Source organism: Microtus oregoni, unplaced genomic scaffold (assembly GCF_018167655.1).
Source record: "Microtus oregoni isolate MIOR12 unplaced genomic scaffold, Mior012 000023F_ref0000262, whole genome shotgun sequence".
NCBI lineage: Eukaryota > Metazoa > Chordata > Mammalia > Rodentia > Cricetidae > Microtus > Microtus oregoni.
In genome coordinates, this window is record NW_024543082.1 from 28,697,741 (window position 1) to 28,712,274 (window position 14,534).

Here is a 14,534-nt window from a genome sequence, read left to right on the forward strand (position 1 = left end):
GACTCGCTGAACATAGTAGTCAATGAGGACTACTGAGAACTCAAGAACAATGGCAATGGGTTTTTGGTCCTATTTCTGTTCTTTCTAAATTTAAACTTCTTTCTGATTTTCTGAGTAATGGAATGTTATGTGGAAATAGACTAAAATTTCATGCAAAATATGACTTTCTGAAAGGATGGGATTTCAGAAAATACACATAGTATCACAAAGTAGTCTGTTTTGTAATGTAAACAATACATTGTAAGTTATTTCTATTTTATCTAATGCTATACATTGCACTTATTTACTAGAGAAAGAGAATTTCCACCACATTTTTAAATGATCTGGTTATAGAAATGCAAACATAATAAGATCATCAAATTAAGATAATAAAATTTGATAGTACGCCCTAATGTACCTCTGATAAATAGGAAATGAACTAGCATTCCAAAATTTGTTTAAAGTTTAAAAGGATTTCTATCCAAGCATTAAGACATGTTTAAGAAGCAAACTTGTTTATTAAAGTTTATTTACTATAGTATAGAAATTCATAATATTCTAAAGAATCATTAACATAAATGAGCATTCTTGTTTCAGAAGGGAAGATTTTGAACATTGTTTTTTTAACCTGTTCTTTTTTATTAAATTATCTCTGTCTTAAAAATTTTCCTATAAAACTCATTTTGTCCATATTCTTTCCCCTCCCAGAAGCCTTTCCAATTCCTTTATTGAAGAGCAAGATGTGGTAGATAACACCAAGGAAAGAGCATCATCAATAATTTTTGCTTTATTTTTTAGTTTTTCAAGACAAGGACATTCTGTATCACCCTGGGTATTCTAGAACTAGCTCCATAGATCAGTCTGGCCTTCAACTCACAGAGAACAGCCTGTCTTTGCCTCCTTAGTGTTGCAATTAAAGGCATAGACCACCACAACCCAACTCAACATTTGTCTTATAGGTAATTCTATTAGCAAAGGAAAAAAATTCACTTGGAACCAGTACTAGGATATAAAAAATTAGAGCACTTAATCAAGGTCATTGGATGAAGAGTGGGTTAGAATTAAATCTTCTTTTGCTTCATCATACATTATCATCTTTCACAGATGTCTGTAACAATAAGCCACAAAATGTTTATAGTATAATTAAAAAATCATTGAAGCACTTATGAGAGAAATAAAAAAGGATGGTCCAATTATGCATAAGAAATTGTGGATATTGTTGTAAATGATAATATGTTCCACTATTCAGAATATGACATTGTTGTGGTCTAGGAAATTGAGTTAAAATTTTATTAATAACTTTGAATATAAAATGTCTCTTACAAATAAGAGGAAGGATTTAGATAGTTGGAAAAATCAATATGAATAAATCTACAGAAAAATCAACATTCGTGAAAGTTTTTGTGACAAGGAAGAGAAGAGAGACAATAATATAAATTTATTTTATCTTAAGCAACCTGGGTGATTTTATTGCAGGTTACTCACTCTCCATGCCATTAATGATCTTCAGGCAACCTCTTAAATATAAATTTAATACATCTGTGACACATTTTTTCCTAATTATATTGCTCTGGGAGAGATGTGAAAATAATTTTGTCATAATTATAAGAAAATTGATTTTAAAATTTTGGGAGAAAGGGGAACATCGAAAAAATAAAATAAATTATTTGAGGATACTGAGCCAAATTTGGGCAACATAAATTTTCTTTATGCCTTTACATTTTTGCAGAAAGGTAACCCTTTCCAATTTTAGTTTTCACCCTTAAAGTCTCAAAAACTCTTATGAACTTTGTAATTTACAACTGTCCATTAAATATGACAATTTTTAAGAGAAAAGAAAATAACCATGCAAAACACATGAGCTTCATTCCAAATACAGTGGGTGATATTTGAAGAAGAAATGCTCCAATGAGTTATACAAAGCAAAGTGAGAATGATAAATTCACAGTTTCAATCTTACATATTTCTCTCTTATGATCATAAAGATGACTGAGAACAACGACTCCTTGACAACAGAATTCATCCTGGTGGGATTCTCAGACCACCAAGATCTAAAGACCCTTCTATTCTTGGTGTTCTCTACCATCTATCTAGTCACCATGATTGGGAATCTTGGGCTCGTGGTCTTGATCTACATGGAACACCGTCTTCACACACCCATGTACATCTTTCTGGGCAACCTGGCTCTCATGGATTCCTGCTGCTCCTGTGCTATCACTCCCAAGATGCTAGAGAACTTTTTCTCCGTGGACAGAAAAATGTCTTTGTATGAATGCATGGCACAGTTCTACTTTCTTTGTTTTGCTGAAACTACAGACTGCTTCCTCTTAGCAGCAATGGCATATGACCGCTATGTCGCGATATGCAACCCTCTCCAGTACCACACTATGATGTCCAAGAAGCTCTGTCTTCAGATGACTGCAGGAGCCTACATAGCAGGATCCCTGCATTCCATGATTCATATAGGGTTCTTATTCAGGTTATCTTTCTGTAGGTCTCATGTAATCAAGCACTTCTTTTGTGATGTCCTTCCATTATATAGACTTTCATGTGTTGACCCTTACATCAATGAATTAATGATACTTATCTTTTCTGGTTCTATTCAAAGTTTTACCATTACTGTAGTCCTAATATCTTATTTCTACATCCTTTTTACTATATTCACAATGAAGTCCAAAGAGGGAAGAAGTAAAGCCTTATCTACTTGTGCTTCCCACTTTCTCTCTGTGTCAATATTCTATGGTTCTCTTCTCTACATGTATATTCGACCAAGTTCAGTTAATGAAGAGTATAAAGACATACCTGTTGCTATTTTTTATACTCTAGTAATTCCTTTATTAAACCCCTTTATTTATAGTCTTAGAAATAAGGAAGTAATGAATGTGTTGAAAAGAAAAATAAAGAGAAAATTGTAGTGCTCTGAAAACAGCTCCTAAGAAAATTAACTTAAACTTTATATGGATCTTTGGATTCTTTAAAAGGCAGAAGAGTACTACTTTGTCACTAGAATATTAAACAATAAAATGATGGTACAATTTATTTAAAGTAGTTCAGAAGGAACAGGTTTACTAATATTTAATTAAAATCTTAGAAACTGGATGTATTAGAAGTTATAAAACCAGTTACTCAGTTCTTGACAATTCGTATCAGTGCTAAGAATACAAGTAAGCATGTTAAATACAGTTATAATTAATAATTTGTAATACTTCTGATTCAAAATCATACATACATTTAAATCCCAAACACATTTCAAACATTGCACTTATCTTTTCTGTTAAGTCTTTTCTTAAAAATACCATTGTTTGAAAGCAAATTGTATGCTTGTGTATGGCTTTAACTTGACTTTATTTTTACATCTATACTCACAGAGATTACATTTTAGTTAACGAAAATTTAATATTTAGTTTTAGTATTTAGTTATAAGTTATCTGAATGAGGGTACCTTTACATGACTTGTTCAGCAATTTGAAGATGAAATGCTGTTCTTTGCAAAGTAATTTCTGAATTTTTAAACTTTTTCCTAGAACTTGCTAACTTATCCATTACATCTGATAGTTATTAAAATTGTCTATCAAATTGAAATTTATCACTAGTATCATTTCTTTCCGTTGGTTATTGAAGAAATATTAATAACTTCACATTATTAATAAAAGATAAAGATGGCATTCATGTATAATGAGGTCAAAATTGTTGAAAAACATAAAATCTTAAACACCTAAACAGGCTATTTACTTATACCTAAATTTGTTTATTTTTAAATATTTATTTATTTATCTATCTATTTATTTATTTGTTATGTATGCAATATTCTTTCTGCATGTATGCCTGCAGGCCAAAAGAGGGCACCAGACCTCATTACAGATGGTTGTGAGCCACCATGTGGTTTCCGGGAATTGAACTCAGGACCTTTCAAAGAGCAGGCAATGCTCTTAACTACTTAGCCATTTCTCTAGCCCCTATACCTAAATTCATTAATTTATTTCATCACTGTATTTATCATTTTAAATTCAAATTCTCTTCACTAAAGAATCTATATTTGGGAGATTTGGGAATGAGCCAACAAAATGTCAAACTCCTGAAGAGAGGGAGTGTAGGATGCATGTTGGAAGTGAATCAAGTTAGTAGGAACTGAAATGTCACCTTAGGGATCTGAACTTGTACACCAGCACCAGCTACAGGGTGTTAGGACTGTATCTCCTGGAAAACTGATAAAAATTTAATTTGATTGGAAAGAGACTGATGTGAGACAAACTTCAAGAACAAGTTATTATATTTAAGACTATATATATATATATATATTCATTCAATAACAATTAGTTTTAAAAAGAGGTCATAAATTTTAAGGCAAGTGGGGATGAGTTTATGTAAGGAGTTGGAGGAAAGAGAAGGTAGAAATTTTATCATCTCAAATATTAAATTTAAAGAAAAGAATACACACATTAATTTTTGACATTTCATCCACTTATATAGTGCACTCTGGCTATACTCATCCTTCTGCTCTCTCTTATCTCCTTCCTTGTTCACTCCACTCATGAACTTCCAATCCTACCTTAATGTTGTTTTGTTTTGGTTTTCTATTTTACCGTGTGAATTACTGGGTTTAGCCAAAGCCTCCCTCATGAGCAAAGGTGTGAATCTATCCACTAGAGCATAAATAACTCACCAGTGGCTACATCACTGAAGAGAGTGACTTTCCCCTGTGGCATCAAACTACCACTGACACCCGTGGGTATAAAGCCAGGAGACTCATCACTACTTATGGATAAATTTTTACATGCTGATTTTGTGCAGACTCTATCAGACAACCAAGATACTGTGAATTAATGAATAGCAAGTCTGTGTCATATCCATCAGACAGTTTCATGACTCTTCTCCTATCATCTGGTTCTTACATTCTTTTAACTCCTTTGTTTGTAATGTTTCCTGAGTCTTGGAAGGGTTAATATAGGCTTAAAGATGATGTAATGAGTGATTTAAAAATAATTACTCAGCCATCATTTGTTATCAGCACTAACCAGCCATGAATTCTGGATACCTGTGTAAGAAAACTATGAATTACTGTGAGCTATGAACTGTGAGTGTAGAATGTTCTTCCCACAATGTAGCCTTCTAGAAACAATTGCATAGATTATAAGTGACTGCACTTGAAAGTAAGGACATGAAGGCAATGTCCCAGTATGTACACAGTATTTCTGCGGGAAAGATAAAGGTGTAGAAGGAATATTCTTGTATCTTTTTACATGACCAAAGATAAGACATAATACAAACCAAGTGTATTCATTCTTTCAGTGTACTTACATTTGCTGAAGCTAACAGTAAATGGCACCTCATATTTTGCTTACTTTGGTATTAAAAATAAGTGTTTTGTTTGCACCACTCCTGAGCTCAAATGCCAGAATTCTCCTGGCTACCCACTCACTTTTGTTATTTACTTCCATCTGAAAAAAGATACATCACTGATCTGCATAAGTCAGCAATGAGTCTGGACCCAACATCAATCATTAAAAAGAGAAGATTTTTTTTCACCAATTCTTATGACATTAATTACATGGGTATAAAATTTAAATATTTAGGAGGCAGTTGGACAATATAACCATTAAACAAACATAATGAGTGTTGCGGGAGGTCCTTCCGCTCCTCCAGCCAATAGCCGCTGAGATACTAGCCCATTGGGGCATGGTCTCTCTCCCTTTAAAAAAGCGGCTACTTCCCTTCTCGCTTTTTTTTTTTTTTTTTTTTTTTTTTTTGCTTCCTGCTCCGGTTCCGGCGACTAGACTTCTTCCTGATTGTGCAGAGGGCTGTTGACTGGGACAGTTATCTGTAAGTTTTTTCCCCTTTAAATAAGTACCACCCTATTAATCATAATTCCAAATTGGTGTGGCATTGTTTATGACTTACGCCTTCAAATGAGTTTACCCATAGTGTCTTTGGCTGCTCATAAGCCTTTGAACAGATCCATAGTACTGGGCATTAACTTTCTCCACCAGAGTGAGCCTCAGACCTAATCATAAAGTAGTTAGTTGCCATAATCACAGTCTTGTCACTATAGCACAGGTAAATGCACCTTGTTTGGCAAATTGGAATTATAACATGCAAGTTCCAAAGCTCAGATGGACTATTTGTAATTATTTTTGGCCACCTATGTAGCAAGTACCGGCACTATCAACGTTAGACAGCTGGGAACAAAAACTTCTAGCATGGTTTTCCTGTATTCTGCAACTAGGTGTCTCTATCTATGCAGTGCTTAGGGTTATGTACCACCATAAATGGTACAGCATGGTGAAGGCTCTGGGGCTAACTTATGAGTACATTCTGACAGCAAAGAGCTGTCCTAGTCACTGACTCACAGGCATGGAAATGATTGAATTAGGTGAAACACTGGGTTGCAATGGTTTAACCTGTTTCTGCATATCATTACTGTTTTCTGTCCAAGAATGCTTTAACACATTAAAGCTCAGGAGTTTTCTGAAATTGTTTGTGTGATTCTGAGATATGCTTGATTAAGAAATGCTGAATTAAAACCAATTAGTATCTTTTTCCCAGTTAGAATTTCTAATATCTAATTTGTTTAATTTGTTAAGATCTCCAAGATAAATGACATACTTATACATACAATACCTATCTCTATATGTTACATATGAATACTATACATATGTATATTTCATACATCCTATAAACCATTTTATGTTCTGAATGCCTCCTCATGATATAGAAAATTAGATTTTCTGTATGCCAGGAACATGGTTTTCCTTTTGTACCCCTAGAAGTTCATACGAGCCATTGATCTTTTTAGAGGAAATGTTTTTTGTACTCCATAAAGCACTGTTCATTGGATATTCCCTTTCTAAAATGTCTTGTTTTCTGGATAACCAAAAATCTAAACTACAAGGCTATGTATGTGAATTCCCTGGTTCCCAATGCTTTTCATTGTCAGTGATGGCATCCATTTAGAAACATTGTTTGAAGTAAATATCAAAGTTGGAAGTGGAAAAATGGTCAATATCTTCAAAATTACCTGGCTTCTTTTTAAAATAGAAGAATTTTAACTCACTACCTGTGTTTTAAAATGTGTTTTCAAAAATAAGTTACCACAGATAATTTAGACTCATTATTAACGTGTTACTAATCATACTAATATATGTGGTATAAGGAGACAGTGTTATGTTATGAAGTCTGCACTTGTAAAAAAAGATAAGAACTAGCTAGAAATATGCTTAAGTGGTTGACCAGTGTTGTGATTACCATAGTTTCTGTGTGATTATCTTGGGTCTGGGCATCTGGGAAATAAATAAGCAAACTCTATCTACAGAATAGCACACAAACATGGGCCAACTACACACACACATTAGTCCAGAGATACCTTGAAAAGGAATTCTAGAAACACAGAAAAACAGAGTTTAGTGCAAGTTCTTGGTAACTGCATTTTTTTCAGATGGACTCTGGTGGCAGTGAGCAAGTGTACCTCAGCTCCTTTAAGTGAGTTTTTCCTGATTCAGCATTAGTAGCAAAAAGCCATATGGCTTCTTTAAGGAACAGTAGCTTCCTGGTTCATGTGCTTGCTCTTTCAGGAGGTTGAGCACTTAAATGGTGTCTGTGAGCAGCATGTTACAAATTGCTTAATGGTGACAGAGACCTGCTGTGACCAGGGAGCTGGGACATTGTTCATGGATCTCAGAAGCCTATGCTATGTTGGATTGTGTAGACCTAACAGGCAGAGCAACATCTGCTTTGCATTAAAAGAAAAAAGCACTCCCATTCAAAAAAATAATTACAGATATGCACACAATAAAGACAAATTCAGATAAAAAATGACCTCTAAATGGATTACAGTGGTGGATAAATGCACATAGGATTGGGAGGAGAAGAAAAACAGTATAGACAGTTATAATATAAAAGAGTACAATCATAGATTAATGGTGTTAAGATAATAAAATAAATATTAAATTCATAGAAAAATTAATAGAGTAAAAAGACAGAGATGAGAGTAAGGAAAGAGATATCTTGATTGAGGAAACCATTATGGGACTGGCAAGAAATGTTGCTCTAGAGAAATTCCAGGTTTCCAAAAAGATGTCACCAGCTAAGACTCTATGCAATAGAAGAGGGTGCCTAAACTGACCTTGCCCTATAGTCATACTGATGAATACATTAAATATCACCATGAAACCTTCATCTAGCTAGTGATGAAAACCTGCAGTAGAACACTAGACTGAGCTCCCAAAGTCCAGTTGAAGAGTGGGAGGAATAAGAATATGAGCAAAGAGGTCAAGACCATGATGAAAGATATTTCATTGTACAGGCTACTAAGCTAAACCAACATAAAAATTTTAGAGGCATCTTGCCTTCAAAATTTGAGTCTAAGGATATATTGCTTTGGGGCAAAAAAGGTCTGTTTTTGTTTCCACAGAGGATAAGAACCTGTGAGTTCTTTCCAGACTAAGGGTGTCTGGTAGATCAAGACCCCATGAAAGGTGTCCGTGGACACCCAAAAAAATACATTGCCCAAGAAAAAGTAGAAAGTGGTATAGAAAGAACTATACCCAAATTCCCAAATATTGTTTGTAAATGCTTATTTTCATTTAAAGGGGGGTATGATATAGAAATGAATACTTTGCGTTGGTATGGATCTTCGTTACAAACAATATTCTTTCACTCTATAAATTTTATCAAGCAGAGAAGAAGCATTCAGATGAGAACCCGTTTTATTTCTCCATGTTCTGTGGTTCAAATATCTGAGGTTTTCAGCAGTAGAGTTTTAACCATCATGTTTTGCTATTATCCAGGATCCATGACTGTAGTTTGTAATCTTTGGATCTATGAGAACTCACTTGTCAACAGCTTCAAGAGAGGAAACCTATTTCTGATACTGGACATTTTATTTGCTAGCCTGTGATTTCTTCTAGTTGTCTTGTCACCCCATTATAGGGTAACTCCATTTAATGTTCACTTAATAATTATTCTTTATTAAATATAATAATAATAATAATATGGATGCATCTTTAAACTGAAAAGAATAGAATTCATTGAAGCAATATCATTCACAATAGCCTCAAAATAATGCCAATGTCTTATGGAAATGTTGATATATATTTATGTAAGCAATATTTACCAATAACCAGAATATCCCCAACTCCAGATTTAACACCTTATTGTGGTATTCACCTTGTATGTCAGATAACTCCTAATTCAGGAGAGAAGATTCAGGTCACATTGTCATGTTGTTGCTTGAGGTTGTACATTTAGGCTCTATGAAACTCCATTATGAGTGAAGCAAATATTTATCAAAAGCTGAAAATTTCTATAAGGGTTTCAAGGCTTTGCTTCAAAGTTCTAAAGACCTGGATTATAATTTATATACATAGACTTGCAAATATCCTCAAACAGTTCCTCCTTCAGCTACTGCCTCTTGTAGTAGCAATGGAGTTGCTGTTACAGGGTCACAACAGTTTGTAAAGCAGGTTATGCTTGAACACTGTTTTTACTGAGCTGGACACAAAATCAGTGATTTTTCTATCAACTTTCAAAAGGGCCAGTGTAGTAAGAACAAATGAGGCCAATTCTTTTTCCATATTTGGTACAACATTTGTGGCTTCTTGACTCTATAAAGTTCCAAATGCAGTAAATTATTTTCTCCCTTAAGAGAAATAGACCTGTCACTCTTCATATTTCTATCTCTATCTCTGTCTCCACCATCCTCCTACCCCTCTTCCTGTCCCTTCTTTTCTCCCTCTCCACCTTTCTCATTCTCTTTCCTCACTCCTTGACTCCCTTACTCCTTTTCTGTTTCTCTTTTTCTCTCACCTCCCTCTTTAGTTATTGACTACAAAAAAGAAAAAAATAAACTTCTGTCTGTAGCACACTTCTTCGGTCTATTAATTTCAGTCTTTGAATTTTCCAGCCCAAAACCTGAAAGATCATAGCAGCTTTAGGACCCATCATAAATTTTTATGATCCTAGACCCCCAAGTCATGCCCAACAGAAGACACACCAACATTATCGTATCACTCCTATACTGTCTTGGAATATTGTTTGCCCAAATCTGTCAAAAGTGTCACTTGTGATAAGAAATAGTATTTTAGGAAGCAATTCAAATTTTTCAATGTAGGTTTGGGTATGTGAGTGGATATTCATCATGTAAAAATTTATGATGTTCCATCGAGCCATTTGGACTCCTCTATTGTGTCTAATCCACTCTGCCCTGTATAGAAGTTGCACTTTGTCCTCAGGGAACATCTGTGATCTCAGAAGAATTTCAGTTCCCCTCTCAGGACTATGGTTAGTTGACCTCGACCCAAGCGAAATACGCAAACAGCATTTTTCTGTGTTTATAGAATAAAACCTCCAAAACAAGCCATTGCCTTAAAAATTGGCACCAGACTTCCTGTATCCCTGCATTGCTGAGTTTTTTACTGCTTTCAAAATCCTGACACCTCTTAAAGACCTCTACAACAAATCTCATAACATGGGTAAGAGAGAAATATTATCTGTAGTAATAAGCCTCTGTTCTCTGAAGAGTTAAATTATGGTTAAACTACAGTCATTTTATATTTAGACTACCATATTTCTGCTTGGCATAAAATAAAATAAAAACAATATGACTACCATCTTGATAAGGTATGGACAGTTGAGGATACTGTGAGGACCAAGTAGTTGACCATACTATAGAATTTGAAGGAGATATGTAAAAGAAGTTATTAAAAATGATATATCATTATAGAATTAACTTTTATCCCATTTTCTAATGCATGGATCATGTCTACAGACTGTTTATCTTTTAGATTTGTTCACCAAATCCCACATAACTTAGACTTTGTTATGGAGAGATGGCAATGAAAACACATGGCCAAAAATGAATAAGAAAATACAAAATTGCATAAAAATAATTGATTTGGCTTGTTATGCTTTATTATACATTTAACAATGAATTTAGTTCTGTTGAAGTAGAATATTGATTTTAAAAACCTAAGAAACAATTGTTCTTATAAATGAATTTCTTCTTGCAATTACAGCATAAATGATTACTTTGTTTAGTAACATTTTTAGTTAAAATCTTTAAGGTCGATTATATAAATACTAATAACTTTGCAATGTTTTATTCTTTAGAAATAATTTATTTGAATATACATACATATACATACAATTATAGAATGATGTACACCTGGAGAAGTGAAAGAATAGAGGATGTGTATTTAGTGAAGTCATACACATTCATATATAAATATAAACATTTGTGATTGCATATGAAAGTATATTCTACATAATGATTCATTTAATCATGGAAAATGTTTACATTCCATGTATCACTTGTTGAAGGATTAAATATTTGGTCAGATCTTACTCTGCCAGGAAACATTAAACTAATATAGATGAAAATGCTATCAAATAAAACCAGAAAAATAGAGGAACTAAGTTCTTACATCACTCATAACTAATAGGAATTAATGTTTAGTTACACAAAGAACTATCAGTAAAACACATATTAATATTTTCAAAGCACATAGTTTGTGCTAATAAATTCAAATTCAGTGACTTTTGTAAGCATAGATTTTTAGGAAAATGTATTTTGATTTCTTTCAGAAGAGAAATTAAAACCATCCTGAGCTGGCAGTAGTCAAGTAACCAGTGAACAGCAGACAGAAGACAGAAGTCAGCCTGGACATGGAGGACCTGCCCATCATTTAGCTTCCATTTTTTTTCTGGTAGTTCTTCCTTGTACTTCATACTTTGTTCATTATATGTTTTCTGAGACTCTACTTTTTCCCTCCATTTTGTTCTGTTTGCAAGACTCTTAAGTCACCTTTTCTATACCTTTTCTCCTCTTGATATTTTAATTTTCTTCACTGATGTATTTATCAAACATGTTCCATAGGTAACAGGTTATATTTTGAATGGGAAAAAAATGTCCACACACCCACAACCTTTAGCTCCCCTGGAACATCTTTCTTCAAAGTGTTTTTCCTCCTGAATCCAGTTCCTGCTACTCTTTGACTTCACCTCTGTCATATTCAGGAAACCATTCTCAGTAACATCCATAAGTTTCTTAATTTCATCAATCAGGGATCTCTATTATTCATTATACAAGAGCATTGATATTGACTTCTGACAGCATATTTGTCTTTGAGACTTCCTAATATTTGTCTAAGACACAATCCTCAATTCTCTACTTGAACTTTGCTTTCTATGCTTTTCTGATCATTTTTAAAAACAATTTTTTGACATGGTGTCTAATGACATGTCCCAGGCATAATTTTCACATAATTTGAGTGAGGGTAATGTGAGTATTAGCCAGATATTTTCTTTTTTATGTTTTCTTTGATTCTAACTCAAGCATATTACAGAAATTATTAATATACAACTGGGTGACATGAAAAGACTGAAAGCAATCAAGGAAGTCAATAATGGGGAGATATTACACCACAACACTTCAAAGATAACTGCAGTTACTACTCTTACAGAATGTCACTCTGGAAAGTGCTGTATGTGCATTGACAGGATTCTCTACATTTTTATATGGAGACCTTCTAGTCTATGTGTTTCCATTTCCTTCTCTCCATATCAAAATCTACTGTGTGGCATTGAGTGAACAAATCAATGGAACAAACACCAGTCTGTAATCAAGAATATGAAGCAGAAAATGAGCTATGCATTAACACATACTTTCAAAGAAAACTTCTTTCAAATAATTTCATTAAATGAATTTTGTACAGTCAGCTGCTTGGTCCACATGATGCCTTAAACAACCCATACTTCATCAATACTCTAGTCATGCTATGATGGAAACATTAACTGGATGTTCAGAGCGTACTCATACTACAAATTTGTAAATGTGTCTACATGTTCAGTTTCAGCTTATTAGCATAAACCTAGAAGCCAAATAATACTTCTCTTCTTTACTGACACTCATGCACACACTAAATATGAGAAAAAGTCACTAAATTGATATTCCAATAGCTTTAGAACATTATCTTTCATCATAACCATTTCTCTCAATGTCATTTTAAATGTTGACTAGCCATTTTATCAACATTTTAATTATATGAGCAGTACTTTTTGATATCACATCATTTCATCATTTTTATAATTAAAATCATTTCCTACTTCAACTTTTTAATTTATTCAAACATCCTATAAGTAGAAGTAAGAGGAAAAAACAGTTAAAAGCTATATAGATATGGTTATTATTCTATATCAAATGTACTCTCCTGATATTTAAATTATAAATACTGGTAACCATTCTTTTTTTTGTATTTCCTTTCAGGAGATATCCAGTGATAACTCAGACATGAAAAATTCAACTTTGCTGACAGAGTTTGTTCTTACAGGACTCACAGGCTCTCCAAAGCTACAGGTGCCCCTTTTCTTGGTATTCCTGGTGATCTACCTCATCACTATTGTAGGTAATCTTGGCCTAATCACTCTTATATGGAATGACCCTCACTTACACATCCCCATGTACTTTTTCCTTGGTCATCTGGCATTTGTGGATGCCTGTTTATCATCCACAGTGACACCAAAGATGTTACTCAATTTCTTACAGATGAGTAAGATGATTTCCTTCTCTGAATGCATGATACAATTCTTTTCCTTTGCAGTCTTTGTTACTACAGAATGCTTTCTGTTGGCAGCTATGGCTTATGATCGTTATATAGCCATTTGCAAACCTTTACTATATCCAATGGTTATGACTAATAGGCTTTGCATATGTCTATTAATCCTATCTTTTTTAGGTGGCATTATCCATGCTTCAATACATGAGGGATTTTTATTTCTTTTAACCTTTTGCAATTCCAACATAGTGCATCACTTTTACTGTGATATTATACCATTACTAAAGATTTCCTGTACTGACTCTACTCTTAATTTTCAACTGGTGTTTGTTTTGGCTGGTTTAATTCAAGCCTCCACCATTGTGATTGTTCTTGTGTCATATACACTAGTCCTGTTTACAATTTTACAAAGGAAGTCTGTCCAATGCATAAGAAAGGCTTTCTCTACATGTGGTGCCCATCTTTTATCTGTGTCTTTATACTATGGGCCTCTTCTCTTTATGTACGTCCTTCCTCCCTCTCAAGAAGCAGATGATCAAGATATCATAGACTCTGTGCTTTACACAGTAATAATTCCTTTGTTAAATCCAATTATCTATAGCCTGAGAAACAAGCAAGTTATGGATTCTCTGAAAAAATTGTTAAAGAAAAGTGTGTAAATCTCATAAAATTCCTGTTTTTTATTAAATTTTAAAAAGTCTCCTTTTACTCTGTGTAAATTATATATGTTTTATTAAGAGATGTCCACAGAATTTTGCATTTTACTTTTCTTGTCTTTATTTGACTCTGCCTATATAAATTTTTCAATCACTATTTATGGCTTAACTTGATTTGTCTAATAAAATCTATAAAATATTGGTGTTTGTGGTTGTTTGATTAAGAAATGTTTCCCAACAGTACATGTATTTAAGCATTTGGTATTCAGCTGATTTGCTGCTTAAAGATACTATGGAATTGCTAGAAGAACAGATTTTCTGATGGAAGTACATCACTGGAGTTGGGGTTTGA

General features: G+C 33.6%; 2 protein-coding genes across 2 annotated transcripts; both read left to right on the top strand.

Annotated features, from left to right (window-relative positions):
* The first annotated feature begins 1,964 nt into the window (after positions 1–1,964).
* LOC121461947 (olfactory receptor 5K3-like) lies at positions 1,965–2,894 on the top strand. The gene has a single exon (XM_041673327.1). It carries the CDS (start codon positions 1,965–1,967, stop codon positions 2,892–2,894), a length of 930 nt encoding a protein of 309 aa, XP_041529261.1.
* Positions 2,895–13,261: 10,367 nt separating this feature from the next.
* LOC121461895 (olfactory receptor 5H2-like) lies at positions 13,262–14,185 on the top strand. Its single transcript, XM_041673243.1, has one exon. It carries the CDS (start codon positions 13,262–13,264, stop codon positions 14,183–14,185), a length of 924 nt encoding a protein of 307 aa, XP_041529177.1.
* The last annotated feature ends 349 nt before the right edge of the window (positions 14,186–14,534 follow it).